General features: G+C 38.8%; 2 protein-coding genes across 5 annotated transcripts in view; one reads left to right on the top strand and one right to left on the bottom strand.

Moving 5' to 3' along the window:
• taf1c (TATA-box binding protein associated factor, RNA polymerase I subunit C) overlaps positions 1–15,083 on the top strand; it is a 48,089-nt gene extending 33,006 nt beyond the window's left edge. Inside the window, exon 16 of the mRNA XM_063012113.1 lies at positions 15,010–15,083. The gene's annotated coding sequence lies outside the window, so the exon portion shown is untranslated. The remainder of the gene's footprint in view (positions 1–15,009) is intronic.
• On the bottom strand, positions 11,508–18,799 carry ccng2 (cyclin G2). 4 transcript variants are annotated; one of them, XM_063011047.1, is made up of 8 exons: positions 18,530–18,799; positions 17,639–17,778; positions 16,473–16,610; positions 16,117–16,367; positions 15,724–15,802; positions 15,539–15,637; positions 15,023–15,219; positions 11,508–12,358 (listed from the first exon to the last, which is right to left on the bottom strand). In XM_063011047.1, the coding sequence occupies exons 2-8, from the start codon at positions 17,741–17,743 to the stop codon at positions 12,244–12,246; spliced, it is 984 nt and encodes a 327-aa protein (XP_062867117.1). In that variant the 5' UTR covers positions 17,744–17,778; positions 18,530–18,799; the 3' UTR covers positions 11,508–12,243. The 4 variants fall into 4 exon arrangements, with proteins under 4 accessions (XP_062867117.1, XP_062867120.1, XP_062867118.1 ...); XM_063011050.1 differs by having other exon boundaries at positions 16,473–16,607; XM_063011048.1 differs by having other exon boundaries at positions 18,575–18,799.
• Positions 18,800–20,724: the final 1,925 nt, after the last annotated feature.

Below are 20,724 nucleotides of genomic sequence, written 5' to 3'. Positions count from 1 at the left end.
GTTAGATTCAGAAATAAGGAGCGCAAAGACGATCGGCAAAACGAGACACACAAACGGAGTTCAAATAAGTCACTGAATCAACTCCGGAGCCGATGAGCGCGATCAGGATTGACTGACCGGGGACATGTGCTTTTAAGAAAACTGTAAATAACTTTTTGTAGTTTTGCACTTTTCCTAATTTAAGGAGGTTCTGCTGCACAATATTTAAAATAAGAGTTGATTGTGAGCTATTCTTATAAAGGATATAGCTAATTAAGATTTCTGTTTTGTTTTAATTATTGTTATATCGTTATTGTAATAAAGTTTGAGTCTCTTGAAATGATAATTATAAGTGGTGCTGTTACTATTTTTCACTTCTGCAGTCTTTTAAATAAAAATGCAAAAAAGAAATTTGAGTCTTTTTTAGAGATGTGCCGATCGGGGTTTTTGGCACCGATTCCGATCTGCGATCTCCTTTCAGGGACATCGGCCGATAGTCGATTGCGATCGGGAGGAGGGGGGGTTGGGGAAGTTTAGCAGTAAATAAAATAAATAAACTTAAAAAGAGCCTCACAGTGAAGATAAACCGGAGCAGCGCGCGCGCGCGTGTGTGTGTTTGTGTGTGTGCCCTTAGAAGATACGCTTTGTTCACAGTATCGCTATAAGTGATTCATTGATTCATGAGTCGATTCATTTTTTGCCAAGCGTAAGTTTCTCTTCTCAGTTATCTCTCCGTGTTTACTGTTATTAATTAAATGTCGTGGTTTTAAATAAACACCAGCTACTACAGAGCATTCTGTGTGACTCTCTTACATTAAAAAGCTTAATTAAAAAGCTTAATTAAACTGCTATTACCACAGATCTGTAACCGACCGTCAGACTCGTTCCGTCTAAGGAGCTAAAAGTTCAGCAGATGATCCTGAACTAACGAATTTGCTAATGAATAAACTTTTGCCTCTGATTGGCTCTGTAACATTTTCTGTTCTCATCTACATCACAAGTAAGAACCGCTCACGATTTACCAAAGTGAACCAGGAGTTTATATAACGTGCTGATAGAATCGACTCAGATGTGACCGGGTTGAATTATCTTTTTAAAGTAAATATTACAATCAGCAAAATTACATCGTATGTATGATGCACAAAGTTAATGATGTTATTTTAGGTCATGAAGAGCTTTCACTGTGGCTTCTGTACGATGGTTGATGAATGGTGATGTGATGGTTGGCGTCTGGATCAATCCACTGAGCTGTTAACTTAACATGATCTTTATATATCACACGATCGGATCGGCTACTTTTAGGAGATATCGGCCGATCGCCGATAGCATATTTTGATTAAAAATCGGCCGATACCGATTCATAGCCGATCGATCGTCCCATCTCTAGTCTTTTTTTCAATTGCATTATACAAGAACAAAAAAATCGAAATTGTAATCGATAATCGGTAATACTATTAAAATAATCAAGATTTCTTTTTTTGCAAAATCGCCCAGCCCTAAGATAGTGTGTAAAATCCTGGTAAAGTCTGTATAAGCAAAAAAGTGCCTGATTTTTCCAAACTATCCAAGTGTAAAAGTACATATGTTTAGCCTTACAGGCTAATAATGTTAGCCAGCTCAGCTTTCTCTACTTGTTTTTACCTTTATAACTACATTTTTATTTGCAGCATTTAGCAGATGCTTTTTATTCAAAGTGATTTATCATTATAACAGAACACGGTGGCAACTTGTGGTGAGGCTTGAACTGGCAACCTTCTGATTATTGATCATGTGCCATAACCACTGAGCTACCACTACCACTGAGCTATTCCTACCCCTGTAAAACTCAAATTTCAAAGTCACTGGTTCAAGCCCCACAAAGTTGCCACAATTAAGCCCCCCTCAATTGCCTGCATTGTATTCAGTCACGACTGTAAGTTGCTTTGAATAAAAGAGTCTGTTCAATGCCGTAAATGTAAACTGTTGAATATCAGGATTTGTTTTTAACTTGGATAGAGTTGGGATTGGTATCTGTACTGTGTATTGGCTGATACTAAAGCGTCAGTAAGAGTATCAAACGTTAATAAATGTTCAACGCTTAGAGCACTTATTTCTTAATAGCTTGATTTTATTTAAGGATACATGCCTTGCAGATATGATATTATTCCTTTGTTTGTTCTGGATTGTTCTAATACATGTAAACACAATTGCTTAATTGCTCACTCAGTCTGTCGGACCAGTTTGGAATACACCCTCTGTATACTACACATACACTTGTATGAGTGTCATATTGTAGTGCTGTTCTGCTGGTAAAGTGGTGAAGTTAAGCAAGTAGCAGAGAACAAAGTTCAAGCAGCTCAATCAAAGTTTAAGCAGCTTTTGCAAATCTAATTTAGCTCAGTTTATTTGGACAGTGCTATTTTAATCTCTTTTGTTTGTGCCTTGTTCTGGTGAAAGATTTGTTTTTAAATCTGATCAACCTAACTGAGGAGCTGAGGAACTCTTGTACACTGGTCAACAAAGCACAAAGTTAATACTGCATATTTGTCATATTGGTAACTTGTTAGCTGAGTGTTGTAGCTTAATAACAGAGGTCCAGAGGTCAGCTGGGATTGCTGATTGGTAGATGGTACCACCACTTCTTTTTACCTATGAGTTGAAGGAAAAAGACTTTTACCCATGACTGAATGATTGAGCATTATTGTTAATAATATAAAATAACAATTTATGTTAGAGATGTACCGATCAGGGTTTTTGGCACCGATTCTGATCTCCTTTCAGGGACATCGGCCGATTCCGATCGGGGGGGTGGGTGGGGGGTGGGAGGTTTAGCAGTAAATAAAATAAGTAAACTTAAAAAGAGCCTCACAGTGAAGATAAACCGGAGCAGCGTGCGCGTGTGTGTGTTTGTGCCTTTAGAAGAGACGCTTTGTTCACAGTATCGCTATAAGTGATTCATTGATTCATGAGTTGATTCGTTTTATGTGAAGCGTAAGTTTCTCTTCTCAGTTATCTCTCCGTGTTTACTGTTATTAATTAAATGTCGTGGTTTTAAATAAACACCAGCTACTACAGAACATTCTGTGTGACTCTCTTACATTAAAAAGCTTCATTAAAAAGCTTAATTAAACTGCTATTGCCACAGATCTGTAACCGAGTCAGACTCGTTCCGTGTAAGGAGCTAAAAGTTTTCTAAAAGTTCAGCAGATGATCCTGAACTAACGAATTTGCTAATGAATAAACTTTTGCCTCTGATTGGCTCTAACGTTTTCTGTTCTCATCTACATCACAAGTAAGAACCGCTTACGATTTACCAAAGTGAACCAGGAGTTTACGTGACCGGGTTGAATTATCTTTTTAAAGTAAATATTACAATCAGCAAAATTACATGGTATGTATGATGCACAACGTTAATTATGTTATTTTAGGTCATGAAGAGCTTTCACTGTGGTTTCTGTACGATGGTTGATGAATTTTGATGCGATGGTTGGTGCTTCGTAGCTCAAAGTCTGGATCAATCCACTGAGCTGTTAACTTAACATGGTCTTTATATATCACACGATCGGATCGGCTACTTTTAGGAAATATCGGCCGATCGCCGATAGCATATTTTGATTAAAAATCGGCCGATACCGATTCGTAGCCGATTGATCGTCCCATCTCTAATATATGTATAAATATATGTAAGTGTGTGTACACTCAGAATTTTATATCGAAGTTATTATGCTATACATTATATCGATCTTTACATATTACTTACACTTTCCATTTAAATTACACTTGACGTTACGTATGTTTTGTCTTGATTCTACCATAAAGGAATGCACAGCGAACTCTTGCAATACACAGTTTTGGTAATCGGCTACGAAACCTCGATCTCTGATGTATTTCCTGTTATGATTATGAAGCAAGCAGAACACTGAGAAAGTACAGTAGAGTATCGATTCTGTGCTCGGTTTATAAAAGACACTAATCATCACAACTCGGTCCATAAATGTTGGTTGTTTTTCTTTTCCATATACACCGATCAGCCATAACATTAAAACCACCTCCTTCTTTCTACACTCACTGTCCATTTTATCAGCTCCACTTACCATACAGAAGCACTTTGTAGTTCTACAATTACTGACTGTAGTCCATCTGTTTCTCTGCATGCTTTGTTCGCCCCCTTTTATCCTGTTTTTCAATGGTCAGGACTCTCCCAGGACCACGACAGAGCAGGTATTATTTGGGTGGTGGATGATTCTCAGCACTGCATTGACACTGACATGGTGGTGGTGTGTTAGTGTGTGTTGTGCTGGTATGAGTGGATATGACAGCATGCTGATGGAGTTTTTAAACACCTTACTGTCACTGCTGGATTGAAAATATTCCACCAACCAAAAATATGATTATGAAGCAAGCAGAACACTGAGAAACGAGCGTAATTCGAGTCAGAGTATTGATTCTGAAAGACACTAATGGCCGCTCAGGTGGCGCAGCAGTAAAAACACACGCTGGAACCAGAGCTGGATCTTGAATACATTGTATCGAATCTCAGCTCTGCCCGACGGCTGGGCTGAGCGGCCACATGAACAACGATTGGCCTGTTGTTCAGATATGGGTGGGATTAAGCTGGATAGGGACTCTCTCATTACTAATGCAATTATGACTTCTGCTGGCTGATTGATGGCGCCTGCACAGAGATGAGAAAAGAGTGCTCTCAGGGTGTGTCTCTCCATACACAGTGCTGAGCTGCACTGCACTCGTCAAAGTGTAGGTCACAAGATGCATACGGCATGCTGCCCACGTGTCGGAGGGGGCGCGGGTTAGCTTCGTCCTCCTCAATCAGAGCAGCGATCGGCATTGGTGAAGAGGAAGCATGACGCAATCGGGCAATTGAATGCGCTGAAAGGGAGAAAAAGGGGAGAAAAAGCATAAACCAAATATAAATAAATAAAAGACGCTAATCATCTCAACTCTTTCCTTAAATGTTGGTTGTTTTTCTTTCTGTGCATGTTTGATAAATCAGATTAATTGAGCTGATTGTCACGCTGTGAGTGTGATCCATGACATCCTAGTTTCATCCTAGAAAACAGCTGTAAGTTCATGAATTGGTCAGGTACCCTGGAGTATTTTTTTTTCCAAATGGAAACACTCATTTAAACAGTTTCTGTTTTGAAGAAGCACTGACTTAAAGCAGCGTTCGGCCTTTTGGTGTACGTCATTATGATAATACATTTACATCAATGTAAAACCAAACTGCTGCTTTATTTCTCCATAAAATGTCAGTCAGATACATTTGTCTGGCCCTGTTATGTATTGCGTAGGGCTTGGTTTGTGACACGGCCTTGAATTGTTATACATCTAGACCAGACATGCCATAAAGCTCCCATTAACAGAACTTAAGTTTAAAATAAATACCTTGTGTTAAATGTATGTATATTTTGAGCATTATGTAATTATGTTAAATTTATGTGGGGCCAGTTATAGCTCAGTGGTTAAGGTACTGGACTAGTAAACTAGAATGTTGCCGGTTGCCACTGTTGGGTCCCTGAGCAAGGCCCTTAACCCTCAATTGCTCATAGTGTTCCACTCATTGTGTAAGTTGCTTTGGGTAAAAGCGTCTGCTAAATGCTAAAAATGTAAAATGTATACTGTAGAGTTAATGTTGTGATTAAGGAACCACAGTGTTCATTCAACACTGTAATTGTTAATTGCTTTAAAAACCAATCAAATTGTGTAAATCAGAGACCAGTGCTTAGGATTAACATTATATTGGCTTCAGCAGCCCCCTGAGCATGTGTGTTTTATTCTTATTTGTTTAGCTATGTTGCTATTGCCGATCCTAAGGACAGACGTTCATTCATTTAGCCATATGAGAAAAACCTTAAAAGCAGCAGACTTTAATACATATAATTTTGTGGTCTCTGCGTTTTCTGTGGCTGTAATTTCTAGCCAGAAACTCTTTCCACAGTACATTCGGTCATGACATGTGACCTGGAGCTGCCCGGGGCCTTCTGACGTTCTGAATCAGCTGATTTCTACGTCATGCGTTCAACCCAGGGAACAAACAACTGAATGTTTGTTCTTTCTCTAGCTTTCCAAGGTTAAGCAATGAATAATGTGTTTGAGAAACGGTTTCCTGTGAGGAAGCTACGAGTAATCTCGTTTTGTTTTGGTACCCCTGGTCAGATGAGCATTTTTGTTGATTTGGGTGAAAATTTGTAAACACAAGCTCTGTGGAAAAATCACATATATACATCGATCAGCCATAACATTAAAACCACCTCCTTGTTTCTACACTCACTGTTTTATTTTATCAGCTCCACTTACCATACAGAAGCACTTTGTAGTTCTACAATTACTGACTGTAGTCCATCTGTTTCTCTACATACTTTTTTTAGCTTGCTTTCACCCTGTTCTTTAATGATCAGGACCCCCACAGGACCAGTGACACTGACATGGTGGTGGTGTGTTAGTGTGTGTTGTGCTGGTATGAGTAGATCAGACACAGCAGCGCTGCTAGAGTTTTTAAACACCTCACTGTCACTGCTGGACTGAGAATAGTCCACCAACCAAAAATATCCAGCCAACAGCGCCCTGTAGGCATCGTCCTGTGACCACTGATGAAGGTCTAGAAGATGACCAACTCAAACAGCAGCAATAGATGAGTGATCGTCTCTGACTTTACATCTGCAAGGTGGACCAACTGGGTAGGAGTGTCTAATAGAGTGGACAGTGAGTGGACTCGGTATTTAAAAACTCCAGCAGCGCTGCTGTGTCTGATCCACTCATACCAGTAGGGCTGCAACTATCGATTATTTTTGTAATCGAGTATTCTATCGATTATTCCAGCGATTAATCGAGTAATCGGATAAGAAATACTTTTGCTTTAACAAAGAGCAAAAACAAATACATATTAGATAAGACATGTTTCTTAAACCAAACTGTACATTTGTATTCCTTGCATACAGGACAGTTTAAAAAAATTTAAATGCAAAAATAAATAAATAAAAAATAAATCAATTTACTTTTAAAATGTAAACAGGCAACCTGAAACATCAGGTCATCAAGTCATAAATAATAATAAACAAAAATACATGAACATAAGCCTGTAATTTGTGCAACTTTCAAAACTCAAAGTTTCAGCTACAGCTCATGCAGAACATAAAGCTTTAATATTTTGTTTGGGAGGTATTGTGGTGTTTGTAGGGGGATAAAAATCTGTCAGGATTGTGTCTCTAGATGAGGTAGATGTGTGTGTGTGTGTGTGTGTGTGTGTGTGTGTGTGTGTGTGTGTGTGTGTGTGTGTGTGTGCGCGCGCGCCTGCCTAAATCTTCATAAAAGCCTGTGGTGGTTGCAACGAAGTAAAGTCAGTAAACATGAGTAAAGTACACACGACGCTCTGATAGTGTGGATGTTATACTGAGTTTTAGTTTTATCAGCTTAAAATGATCTCAAACTTTCTGTGGTTTTCTCTGTCCAGTCTCCTCCTGTTCGCTATTTTCTCTCTATATTTTGCAGTCCGCGCTATCAAATCTCGGCTGCGTCCTAAACTGATACGTTCAGTTCGCAGGAGCGGCGAACGTGTCCACATACGTAGTGTTCATTAAACTGTCCGCAAAAAGAACCCGGATTAAGTCCCGTTAAGTTCTGTTTATGTTTAAGATATTTGGGACGCAGCCCTCAGATTCTTCATGTCACCTGCACACAGCGTTAAACACGCTGCGCAAAAGTGAAAGTCGTCCGTGTAAAACACCGTGAGCTGTATATGGTTGTGCGGATTAAACGATTCCTCAATGCAAAAAATTTGAATCGATGATTTTTAGTAATCGATTTACTCGAGTTACTCGAGGAATCGTTTCAGCCCTACATACCAGCACAACACACACTAACATACCACCACCATGTCAGTGTTACTGCATTGGCACAGTGCTGAGTGATCCACCACCCAAATAATACCTTCTCTGTGGTGGTCCTGTGGGCATCCTGACCAGACTAAAAAGGTATGTAGAGTAATAAATGGACTACAGTCAGTAATTGTAGAACTACAAAGTGCTTCAATATGGTAAGTGGAGCTGATAAAATGGACAGTGTGTGTAGAAACCTTGAGGTGGTTTTAATGTTATGGCTGATCAGTATATATGTTGACACATACAGTCATTGTAGCAGATGTGCAAACATTTTAGATACCCTCCATAGTACTTAGTAACACCCAGCAAGAGCTACAACAATTGATCGACCAAATCAATAGAAATCAATTAGAAGCCGTCTGTGGCTAATTTCGTTATGGATTATTTGGGCAAACTGAAAATCCTGTGTTTTGGTTTTGCCCACATAGCCGATTGTTTCTAATTCAACAAAAGCTCAAAGCACCATACTAAGCATGCAAGAATGTAAATAAATACATTAAATGTTCAACTCTTTAGCAATGTTAGGATCTATCAATGTTCCAATCAGTTGCTAAAATGGCAGGAATGTTAAAGAATGGAAAGAACCCCAAAGCACCCATTGTAGCACCAAGCACCCACTTACCCCTTTTCCACCGACACGGCACGGTTCCCGAACTTGATTATGAACCAGTTCCGCGTGTTTCCACCGGAAATAATAGGTTCCAGACAGCAAACTAGCGGGCCAATCTGGCACCACAGAATACTTGGTTTTTCAGCGTGAACCGTGACGTCCATCGGTGGGCGCGTCATGTTGTACAGCATAGCCACAGCAACAATGGCGTCAGCTGGAGTCTCGTATGGAGCTTAATGCTGCATTTTTATCTTTTAAACTTCACCTGATTACATTTTGAGCCATTTTGCCGCTGATATTTTCAAAGCACCTTTAAAAAAGTGAATTGTGTGATATTACGTGATAAACGTGACCCGGACAGAACGAAAAACGCTTAACGTGAAAAATAAAGCGTGAAGCTTTTTCAACTCCCCGAGCTGCATCAACACACGAGAAGTAAATCCAGCTAAACACAGATACATGTTTTATTTTAGAGTAGATTTGACGTTTATTTCACACAGATGTTTGTTCGTGTTGTGAAACTTTAGTGATGTTTCACCTCTTAAGTCGAGCGCTGAGCAAATCGGCTATTTGTGCCGAGGGTCACGGTGAAACCGAAGCACAAAACGCTTCTCACATCAATAAACTAAATAAAACAACAACTGCCACAAACACGTCACGTCTTCTTATCATCGATTGTTATATCGATGCTTTTTACATAAAAACAAACATCTGTAACAGCAGCACAAATGCTTGCACATAATCTACACGCTCCGCCATGATATTACTGCTCTTAACTTTTGTTAAGGAACGCCCACCGTTGATGACGCTGCTTGGTTCTCAGAAACTGGTGGAAACGCGCGTCGGTTCTCTACAGAACACCAAGGTTCAGAGAAACCTGAACAGAACCGGTTCAAGAACCATGGTTTTTTTGGTGGAAAAGGGGTAACTGTAGCACCAAACCCAAGAATATTAGTGAAATAAAGGCCATTGTCCATAAGCAATGAGCTAAGATTTCTCAGGAATGCTGCTGGAAGCTGGTGTCTGGCTGTGCATCACATTTGCAGCAGGTCATAACAGCAGCAGTCATTAAAAGTGGCACGTTTTGTTGAATTTGGAGAAACAACTATATATATTTTTTATTATTATTATATTATTTTCATATTAGTTGTATTGAGCTATTTAAGTTCTTGTTTGATTGGTTTATTGCAACCAGATGAAAGTTTGTATATTTTGTTAACTAGTCTAATTTACAGTGGTCGTTGAATAAGTTGATTGCAACTTCATCGAGTAACTGAACATTTGTATCTTTTAATAAAATTTTGTTAGCCTATTTCATATTAATTTGTAAATTAAAATAAAGAAAGTTTGCGTACAGCTGAAGATTTTTTCCACTTCTGTTTTGAATTCTGTATTTTTTTGTCCGTTGTGCTGTTTGGTTTTATGGTACATGGCTGTCTTGGGTTACTTTATTATGCCCAAATGAATTGCACAAATTGAGTTGAAATAGATTTGCCCATAGATTGCCACTTGGGGACCCCCCAATTTTCTCCCCTAATCTAGTCGTGTCCAATTACCCTGATTGCGTCCTCTATACTGATTCGACCCTTCACGTACAGTCAGTACAGACTGCATTTTTCACCTGCACGATTCAAGTTCATACACCAACGGGCACTGTGTACGGAGGGCCACACCCCCATCAGCATTATTCCTCAGCCAGCAGGGGCCGCAGTTGCACCAGTTATGAGGACCTATGATCCGACTTTTTACCCCCTAACCCTATGAACAACAGCCAATCGTCGTTCGTGCAGCCGCCCAGCCCAGTCGGAAGGCAGAGCCGAGATTCGATGCGATGTATTCGAAACCCCAACTCTGGTGAGCTAGCGTACTTTACCGCTGTGCCACCTGAGCGGCACTGTTGTCATTTTAATAGTGTGCCGAGCACGCCTGTAGAACTAATGACAGATTTAACACGGCAGGAATTTTAAGGTTAAATGACAATGTGAAAGGTTTTAGTGCTGAATTACTGCAGAAGTGTTCTTGAAAAACCTGATTTGGTTGTTTGCTAGATAGGCCAGCTCAGTATGCATACATTATAATACAAACTTGGCCAGCTCACAGCATGCATACTTGATAGATAGATTTGATAGGTTGACTGCAAACCTGGTTGGGTAATCAGTAAAAATGTGGTTTCTTCTGCTGTTGTAACAAAAAATTGGTCTGCATCTTTGTTTTAAAACAAAAACATAAAAAAAAAAAATATATAAGTAAATAGCAATGTTGAGATGTCTTATTGTAATGTCCTTTTATTTCATAATAATAGTATTCCTGCCAGTATTTTATTTGCTATTGCTGATATAAGCTGGATTCTTCTTCTTTTTCATGAGCTGTTCTGTTTACTGCATCTTCAAACTGACACAAAAATATTAATTCTTACATTCATATCCCATTTTTAATTCTTTATTTTATTTTATGAATCTTAACTTTTGTAAATGAATGATGTAAAATAAAACCTGCTAAACATCAGCTGGCTGGCCAGGCGTCTTCACAGACATGATTGTCTGTGTGTGTGTTGGTTGCTTAATTATGGCCTGTACCAACTAATCTGAAACTAAAAGCTTTGGGCAGGGCTTGTTTTTGAGATTCCCCTAAAAATCCTGGCTGTGGTGCAGAATGTTGTCAAGTTGCTGTAAGTCCAAGAGCTGAGATTCAATTCGATGTATTCGAAACCCCAACCCCTGCGCAACCTGAGCGGCCCTTAATCGGTTTTTAGAGTTTTAATTGGTAAATGATTTAGTTTTTTCTATTAGGATGTATATAAATGATATACCATACTTTATGCGCTCAGTGATTCCGGATGAAACCGGTTAATGTAAACCAGAATGAAGCGGTTTATCAAAATGAATAATAATAATTCTGACGAACAAGCAAGAATATCAGTAAACAACCAGCTTATATTCAATTGGGTGTCAATTGTTGAAGAAACATCTGTAGTGTTTGCATTTAATAAAACTCTTAAAAGAAAAACCTTAAAATAGAATAAAAAAAGGACACAGAGACTGAAATTGAAAATATTGGTTTTTTTCTTCCATATAATGACAAAAATAACAATAAATAAGTTAATATCTACAAAGTACTATACATATCTTTTTTTCATTTTTTACATTATACAAATTTACATTTTTTTATATTGACATTTTCTCACATTTTCTGACACACACACTTATTCATTCCTTCACACAGACACTTACTTTGGCTAATTTGGCTAATCTAACCTAAACAGGCAAGTGTAAGGATTACAAACCAGTGCATACACACCACAAAACCAATTAAAGCCTGGCTGTTTTAAACTGAACACACTCAAAATACTGTATGGCTCCTGCTGCCACTCATCCATCCAATCGTCCCAGAATTCAACAGTCGTACATAAGTCTCACAGATCTTTTTTGAATGTCTTGGTTGCATCGTTTGGAATGTGGCAGACTTCGACATGCATCAACAATGACTAAATAATACACAATGGCTACAAAAAAAAAAATTTTCCCCCCCAGAAATATATCTGGTGTAAATTTTAGCTGCCTGTCTTGTGCAATTTTTTTTAGCTTAAAAACCGTTCAAGAAAATGAAGAGAAGAATCAGTATTAATAGAGAAACTAAAATAAACAGGCCGTCATGAGCAACGTCTTGTGTGAGACCCAGGCACCGTGGCTGTTTGATCTGTAGAGGTCCGGGTGTTTGACATCACTATGGAAGCTAGAGTATTTCGAGGCAGCCTCTGAATAGCTGGCAGGTTCGGTTGGCCTACTTCTTGCGCAGTGAGAAGTGAGCAGGAAAGTAAGGCCCCTCTGCGTCGCTGCCCAGGGAACTGCTGAGCGACTCCTCGCCGGAGCTGAGCTCTTCAGTCCAGTCCTCTTCGCTAGACAGGGAAAAGGAAACTCACGTCAGACATTACAACACACAGCACACTCTGTCTTACTGACTCACAGCTGATCGGGTGGAAACAAGTGAAGTCATTAGGGTTCAGTCGAAAGAATCTGGTCAGGTAACACACCTACTGCATGAATAGTTTGTGAGAGAGAACTGGTATGCAGTGTTTGTTTTATGTTTTTAATAGCTTATATGGTATTTTTAGAAACGTGTGTTATTATTCAGTGTTGTATGCTGGGTGGAGATAAGGTGTAGGTCTGGATCCACTGCTGACTAGGAAAGGTGAGGCAGTGACGTGTTAGTGCGCCTGTCATTAAGACAAGAATGCAGATGTTGCGAAATATGATACTTTGGTTGCTTAGTTACGGCCTGTACCAACAACTAATCTGAAACTAAAAGCTTTGGGCAGGGCTTGTTTTTGAGATTCCCCTAAAAATCCTGGCTGTGTTGCAGAATGTTTACTTTGCTTATGCTAGAAATGAGCAGTTACTGATTAACAATGTTGTCAAGTTGCTTATAGTCCTAGTCGATTGTCAAGTAAGGTTTGTTCAGGAATATTCTGTTAAAATATGTAGCATATAAGCAAATCAAATGTTTTATGATTGTTTTTTTTCTATTAGGGTATATTTAAATTATATACTATACTTTATACTAAGCTACATTTAGTTTTAGCTTAAATTACTTATTTTTGTTTGGGTTTTATTAAACGTTGCAAAATAGTAACCCCTGTTATATGTGTATAAAGTGTTTTAAACATCTCTAAACTAACATACCCCCCTCCCAAAATAGTCAATCTCATCAGTGTAGACGCCAACTAAATTTCCTTTAATTTCCTTCGGGATCAATAAAGTATCTATCTATCTATCTATCTATCTATCTATCTATCTATCTATCTATCTATCTATCTATCTATCTATCTATCTATCTATCTATCTATCTATCTATCTATCTATCTATCTATCTATCTATCTATCTATCTATCTATCTATCTATCTATCTATCTATCTATCTAATAGCACCGCCAAGATTGAGTACATAGATACAGTGGTGTTCAAAAAAATAGCAGTCCAACACCATTAACCTGATAAATCACTGTTTTTAGTAGAAGTGATACTTCTACATAGCAAAAAATTTACTTGAAAGTGTAGTAGAGTAATGAAAACAAAACAAACCCAACAATTAGGACATGCATGCCGTTCATTCTGAGTAATCGAAGCATTCATTGAAAGGGGGTTGTTCAAAATAATAGCAGTGAGGTTGTCAATTTTGGCCCTTATTTAATGTAGGAGGGGGGCAAATGTTGCACAGGTTGGTCATAGCACATTTCCTTTTGAAATATTGGGTAAAATGGGTTGTTCCAGACATTGTTCTGATGAACAGCGTACTTTGATTAAAAAGTTGATTGTAGAGGGAAAAAACATACAGAGAAGTGCAGCAAATTATCAAGTGACAACCAAAACCTGAAAGACGCAGAAGGAAGCGTGGAACTACTGTTCGAAAGGATCAGAGAATAGCCAAAATGGCAAAGGCTCAGCCAATAATCACCTCCAGAAAGATCAAGGAACATCTGGAGTTACCAGTAAGTACAGAAGATGATTAAGTGAAGCCAATTTACCAGCAAGAACTCCTTGCAAAGTCCCGTTGTTAAGAAAAAGACGTCCTGAATGGGTTCAAATCTGCCAAGGAACACATTGACTGGTCCAAAGAGAAATGGCTCAACATTTTGTGGACTGGTGAAAGCAAAATTGTTCTTTTTGGGTCTAGTGGCCGTAGACATTATGTCAGACGACCCTTGAGCACTGAATTCAAGCCACAGTACACTGTGAAGACAGTAAAGCACGGTGGTACAAAATGATATGGGGATGTTTTTCATATCATGGTGTTACGCCTGTTTATCACATACGAGGGATCATGGATCAGTTTAAATATATCAGAATACTTGAGCAGATCATGTTGTACTATGTCGAAGAAGAAATATCCTTAAAATGGGTGTTTTAACATGACAATGACCCAAAACATCTTGGTTACAGACAAACAAGATTGAAGTAATAGAGTGGCCAGCCCAATCCCCTGACTTCAATCCCAGAGAGAACTTGTGGGCTGATATCTGAAACGTGTTTTTTTGAGGCAAAACCCAAAATTGCAGAAGAACTGTGGAATGTAGTCTAATCATCCTGGACTGGAATACCTGTTCAGAGGTGCCAGAAGATGGTCGACTCCATGCAACACAGATCTCGGAAACAATTGTTATGCCACTAAAAATGTGTTCAGTAATTTAAAGTAAAGTGAAACCTCAAACATTTTCAGCCTAAAATTCATTTTTCTTAATTTTCTGTAAAGGATTAACACAAAATGGCAAAATGTTGTTAATGTTTTGATTTAGAATTAAAAGTGTAGTGCATAAGTGCATTTGCATTTATGGAAATAAAAGGTATTATAATGATTTTGTGCTTTATTCGCTTTTTTAAAATCACTGCTATTTTTTTGAACACTACTGTATATTTGTGTGTACATTCCATATGGTCTACACTGGTTATATATAGTGTGAAGTGGTTGGTTGAGGATGAGAACAGATGTTAAGGCTGTCCAGCTATAAACAGTTTTATAAAATTTTTATATCAAAACTCTCTCTGTGTGCAGGACCAGCGCGTACCTTCCGCTCCAGCTGTCCTCGGGTATCGTCGGCAGCTCGGGAGCACCGCAGTAGCTGCTGTGCAGGTTCTGGGCTGTGCGACGGGACACGATCCACACCAGTTTTTTGTGGTTGGGCTTGGAGCAAGCAGGCGAGGAGTACTGTGCCAGGCACTGGGCCACTAGGCCTCTCCAGCGTTGCAGTTCTTTCTCTGAGATCTGTATACACACACATGACCAGTTACATAACGTACAGACACACTCTGACTGGCACACGCTGATAGCTGAGGACACGGCTGCTACTGAGCATGTCTGGAATTATCTAACTGATTTGTTTAGAGACAACGAGCTTGCATTACTTCCTGGCAATATTGTAGCAGTTGGACTACTTTTTTTAACATGCTGAATTCACAGACAGTGGTTCAATGTTGTCATGACTGTGACTACTACAGTTTGACTGACAGGGTGTTTTCTTTTAACTAGGTCATTTCAGCTTGTGCAACAGACTGGTCAAAATAGCTTTAAAAAGAATTTTTACCCTTAAATGTCTCTGAATAGACTGGACGATTTCAAGCAGGTCAGGCGTCTGCGAGGCTTCGATCTCCTGTGTTAGGAGCGACAAGGCTAGCACTGATGGCTGAAAAAGAAATAGAGAATCAAACATGAGTCTAAAATAAAGACATTTAAAATCCATTCAGGCTGTAATTGTGAAGTATGACTTACTTTTGCTTTGGAAAAAACAATGCGGCAAAGGCAGGCTTTAAGCTGGGCTTCCAACTTGTCTAGATTCAGCACCTCATTCCTAGGAAAAAAATAAATAAATAAAAATGAATCATAAGGTTCAGCTGATTGTATAATACTAAGGTTAAAGAGGCACGTATCTCATCATAACCCTGTCTGTTTTTAGTACTCTGCCCTTCAATACATGACAGTATCGGCTGATAATCAAGTTTACAACGTGATAAAGTGACTATCGACCTATTTAACCATTCAAGCCCTATGTACAGTATTCTTGCCTTTTGAGCTTTAGCTGTTTTCATCTGTCTGTGGTTTTGCTATGATTGTTTGCCAGTGTTTGAACCTAAGGAATAATCACTGTCTGTCTCTCTCTCTCACCTGCTTGAGGTATGTGCCATTGCTAGTGCGTGGTACAGGTGCAGGAAGGTTAAGGCAGTCACAGCTCGGAACTGGAAGTTGAGCTTCTCTGAGATGATTTTTTCCATCCGTGCAAGATCAGAAACGGTAAACTTGCACTGGCTGATACGGATCAGCTCGTGCGTGGACGACACGTTACACTCATCCTCCATCACGTTGGCAGCGATGTGCAGGCAGCTGATGCTGATGCAGTCCAGATGTTTGGGCTGAACCTTTAGAACAGATGATAAAACGTTTAAAGTTAATATCTGTTATAGTAACTAACCTACATGGTTGTATTAATGATTCAAATAAAATCAGACGTATTTAAAAAGTACCTTCATCATGGCTAGGAACCGGTCCAGCAGATTAACAGCCAGGACAAAAGTCTGTGTACTGTAGCCGAAGAAACTGGTCAAGCTCCATAGATCCTCCACTTTGGCATTGCGGCATTGTGCTGAAATTCCATTTCCCTGCTGATTAAAAATACACATTATTATTTACCTACTTCCTAAAATTACCCCTCTGATAGTGGCTAATAGCACATACCCATCGGACACAGATTTTCTTTTGGTAACAAAGCTAAGGGTCGAGTGTTGAGAGATTGACCTATGTTTATTACATGTTAATAACAGCATAATTAATGCCAGTGAATCATATTAAAAATGCCCAATGTAATTTACTAATGAGCCAGTATTTTAAGACAGAAGCCTAATAATGCTGGTCTGTATCAAATTGTTGCATATGTATGTAAGGGACAGTTGTGGCCTAGTGGTTAAGGTACTGGACTAGAAATCCAAAGGTTGCTGGTTCAAGTCCCACTACTGCCAGGTTGCCACTGTTGGGCCCTTGACCCTTAATTGCTGAAGACTATATACTGTCAGTACTGAAAGTTGCTTTGGATAAAAGCGTCTGCTAAATGCCGAAAATGTAAATGTAATAAATATTTTTTAAAGAGTTGACCTGTTTTACCAGTAAAATAAGTACTAAAGTTCAAACTTTCATTTACATTTTCTGCATTTTTGCAGACACCTTTATCCAAAGCGACTTACATTATAGTTACAGGATACAGTCTGAGCAATTAAGGCTTAAGGGCTTTGCTCAAGGGCCCAACAGCAGCAACCTGGCAGTGGTGGGGCTTAAACCAGCAACCTTCTGGTTACTAGTCCAGTACATCACCACTAGGCTACGGCTTGCCCACTTTTTTGACTTGATTTTAACTAATAATTCTTGGATATTTATACATACGCTTTACAAGCTTTGCTTAAAGGCTCACGATTTAGTAAATTATTATTAATATTAATAGAACATACAGATCTGAACAATTCTGGCATGTGAATCAACATTCCAAAACCATATTCAGCCAGAATATTTTTCAGACTTGTTTACATGTATTAGTAACTTGTTTTCACTGTATGAAAATGTTTGAAAATCATCTAGAGATTTGCATATACAGTAGATGTATTATTAACAGAAGTATGTCAGGTTTGGAGAGTTTATTTACCTCTGGGTTGGACTCGATCAAGCGGAGCCCCGACTCTTTGGGCAAAAAGTGGATTTCCTGCTCAAGATTGACCTTCAGTTCCTTCATCAGCTTGAAGGCCTCCATGGTAAGACTCGATCTTGTTTGGGATCTACAAAGATCTTTTAAAAACAACAACAACAAAAATATTGGTGCATGTTTTTTGTTTAGTTCTGGTTAGCTCCACTGGAGCCTCTATCGGGCGGAGTGTCAAACCCTGGGGATCATATTACCTCCGTTAACGCCTTCTTTACACAGAGACCAGAATAAACATTCAAAACACACGAAATAAAATCCCATTGTTTATTAAAAACACAAAAATAGAATATTAAACGGCTTAAAAATGTATGTTGTGATATGTATTAAGAGTTAAGATCGCGTAGAAAGCAGTTTTCTCGGTTTTGAAAAACATCGATTGAGGGGGAGGGGTCATATTTGTTTGGGGGTTTTGGCCTAGATTTGCAGTTTTGGTTGCAGTTTTATGGATATTTGTAATAAATATAATCGATCAGCTTAATGCGATCGTTCAGGAAATATATGTGCATCAAAAAATATATAAAATATTTATGCAAAAAGCGATCAAACAAGACTGATTGTTCTATTGAATAAAAAACGGTGATTATAAATGATCGAACGGCTTGCAAACATTCAGACCAGGACTCGCATAATACAGATACAATTATATATTTAATGCAAACTATTAAATGACATCAAACTGCATTTATCCGACCCTGTAATGTAAACGGAGATTTAAATCCCCTACTGGAAATCCTGACAGAAATATTCGAATAAATATACACCATCAAACACACATACACCACAGCTGAGACGTAAATTAGATTCATAAATGTATTCAAATCAAATTTTAAATACCTAAAATGTTAGATGGACATTTTTCAATCCGCGACCTTCTGGTACCTGTGTTTGTTTCCTCAGTCCTTTTCCTTTTGTTGATGTTGACTCTTTCCACACCCACCGTGTGACGTCAAAGCCTGCACGTAGCAAGCGTAAGCTCGCTTTCACGCCCTAACTCGTATATTTGTCACAATAGCTCACTGTATATCCGTATGTCTCTTTATTTTTTAAACGAAATTCTATATTTGATATATTTGGTGTGTTTTACACCACAGGGGCGCGATTTTCATAACGGTTTTTGACAGTCCTATAGACAACAAAGCGAACCAATCAGATTATCGGGATGTTAGGCGTTCAAATAGTCCGCCCAAAATACTGGATGCTGATTGGCTGATTCTTCACGCGTTCGCAGCGACTGTGTTCAGTTCTCACTAGCTGCTTGTTATTGTTCGTGATGTAACGAATTCTGCGCATATTTGTCTCTGCAGCTGTTGTTTTTGTTCATGTGGTAAAAAGAAACTATACATTTTAGTAAGAAATCAACTGCAACATTATAAATATATAATCGGATGTTGGCTGCAAAATGACGTCACATTGAATATTGTTTTTTATCATTCTTTAAATGTTTTGTTTTGTAATTATCTTGATTTTTACATAAATTATTCAAACCGTCGACTGATCACTTCTTAAATTTTTTTATATATATTTTCTTCATGCTTTTTCTCCCCTTTTTCTCCCTCTTTAGCGCGTCCAACTGCCCCATTGCATCATGCTTCCTCTCCACCAATGCCGATCTCCGCTCTGATTGAGGAGAACGAAGCTAACCCACACTCCCTCCGACACGTGGGCAGCATGCCGTATGCATCTTATCACCTACACTTTGACGAGTGCAGTGCAGCCTAGCTGTGTGTACAGAGGGACATCATCTCTGTGCAGGCGCCATCGATCAGCCAGCAGAGGTCGTAATTGCACCAGTCATCAGAGAGAGAGACCCTATCCGGCTTAGTCCCGCCCATATGAACAAATAATCGTTGTTCATGTGGCCGCTCAGCCGGCAAGGCAGATCTGAGATTCGATACGATGTGTTCGAGATCCCAGCTCTGGTTCCAGCGTGTGTTTTTACAGCTGCGCTACCTGAGCGGCTCTGATCACTTCTTAATAATATTAATAATAATAATAGTTTCTGCGAAAACTAGTAAACACAACAGTTGTACAATTGTCCAGAGTTGGAAGGTGTTGCAAGCATTTCTAAATGCATGAGTTTTCACCAATTTACAATTAAAACAAACTGACAAACTATCTAGGAGGACATTCAGGACCCACACATTAGGTGCACAGCATGCAATGAACCCAATAATAACAAACCAGCCAGCAGAAATCTCTAGAACTCTATTCTCTATTCATGTGTACACTGTTAAATAAAATAATGACCAAAAGTGTGTTGATGTACCGACACCACAGAATGCTTCCTGTCTCAAATCTGGAAAAGCTTTCCACTACACGTTTGGTACAAAGTTCTTTAGACAAATGAGCGAATGAGATGTACGGATCACATAGTTTGTTTATTAGGATTTTAACTTCATGTTTTACACTTTGGTTACATTCATGACAGGAATGGTAGTTACTCATTACACAAGGTTTATCGGTTCACAAGGTTATATCGAACACAGTCATGGACAATTTAGTGTCTTCAGTTCACCTCACTTGCATGTCTTTGGACTGTGGGAGAAAAACCGGAGCACCTGGAGTAAACCCACGCAGACATGGGGAGAACATGCAAACTCCACACAGAAAGGACCGCCCCACCTGGGGATTGAACCCAGGACCTTCATTCTGTGAGACGACAGTGCTACACACTTAGCCACTGTATTGCCCAAGAATTACATAGCATCTATCTGTGAAGTATGGTGGCAGTAGCTTCTTCATTTAGGATTGCTTTGCTGACTCCTGTACTGGTCCTGTACAGCTTGTAGTTATAAATGGAAAAATTAATTTAAATGTATCTTACATTTTAATAACAAGAGGTTTTAAAAATGAGACAATTTGATTAATTCGCCATTATTTATTAGTAAACGTTGCTCCTGCTGCTGCTGAAAGAAGTGTATTCAATTTGACATTAATACTTATTTTAATACTATATTATTTTAATAGCCAGGACTGTGAATGATGAATGATTTACGAATGATATGTTTAATAAGAAATAAAACTATAGT

The sequence above is a fragment of the Trichomycterus rosablanca genome, chromosome 16, assembly GCF_030014385.1.
Source record: "Trichomycterus rosablanca isolate fTriRos1 chromosome 16, fTriRos1.hap1, whole genome shotgun sequence".
Classification (NCBI taxonomy): domain Eukaryota; kingdom Metazoa; phylum Chordata; class Actinopteri; order Siluriformes; family Trichomycteridae; genus Trichomycterus; species Trichomycterus rosablanca.
The sequence above is the reverse complement of the archived record's forward strand: the minus strand, read 5'-3'. Positions and strand labels throughout refer to the sequence as shown.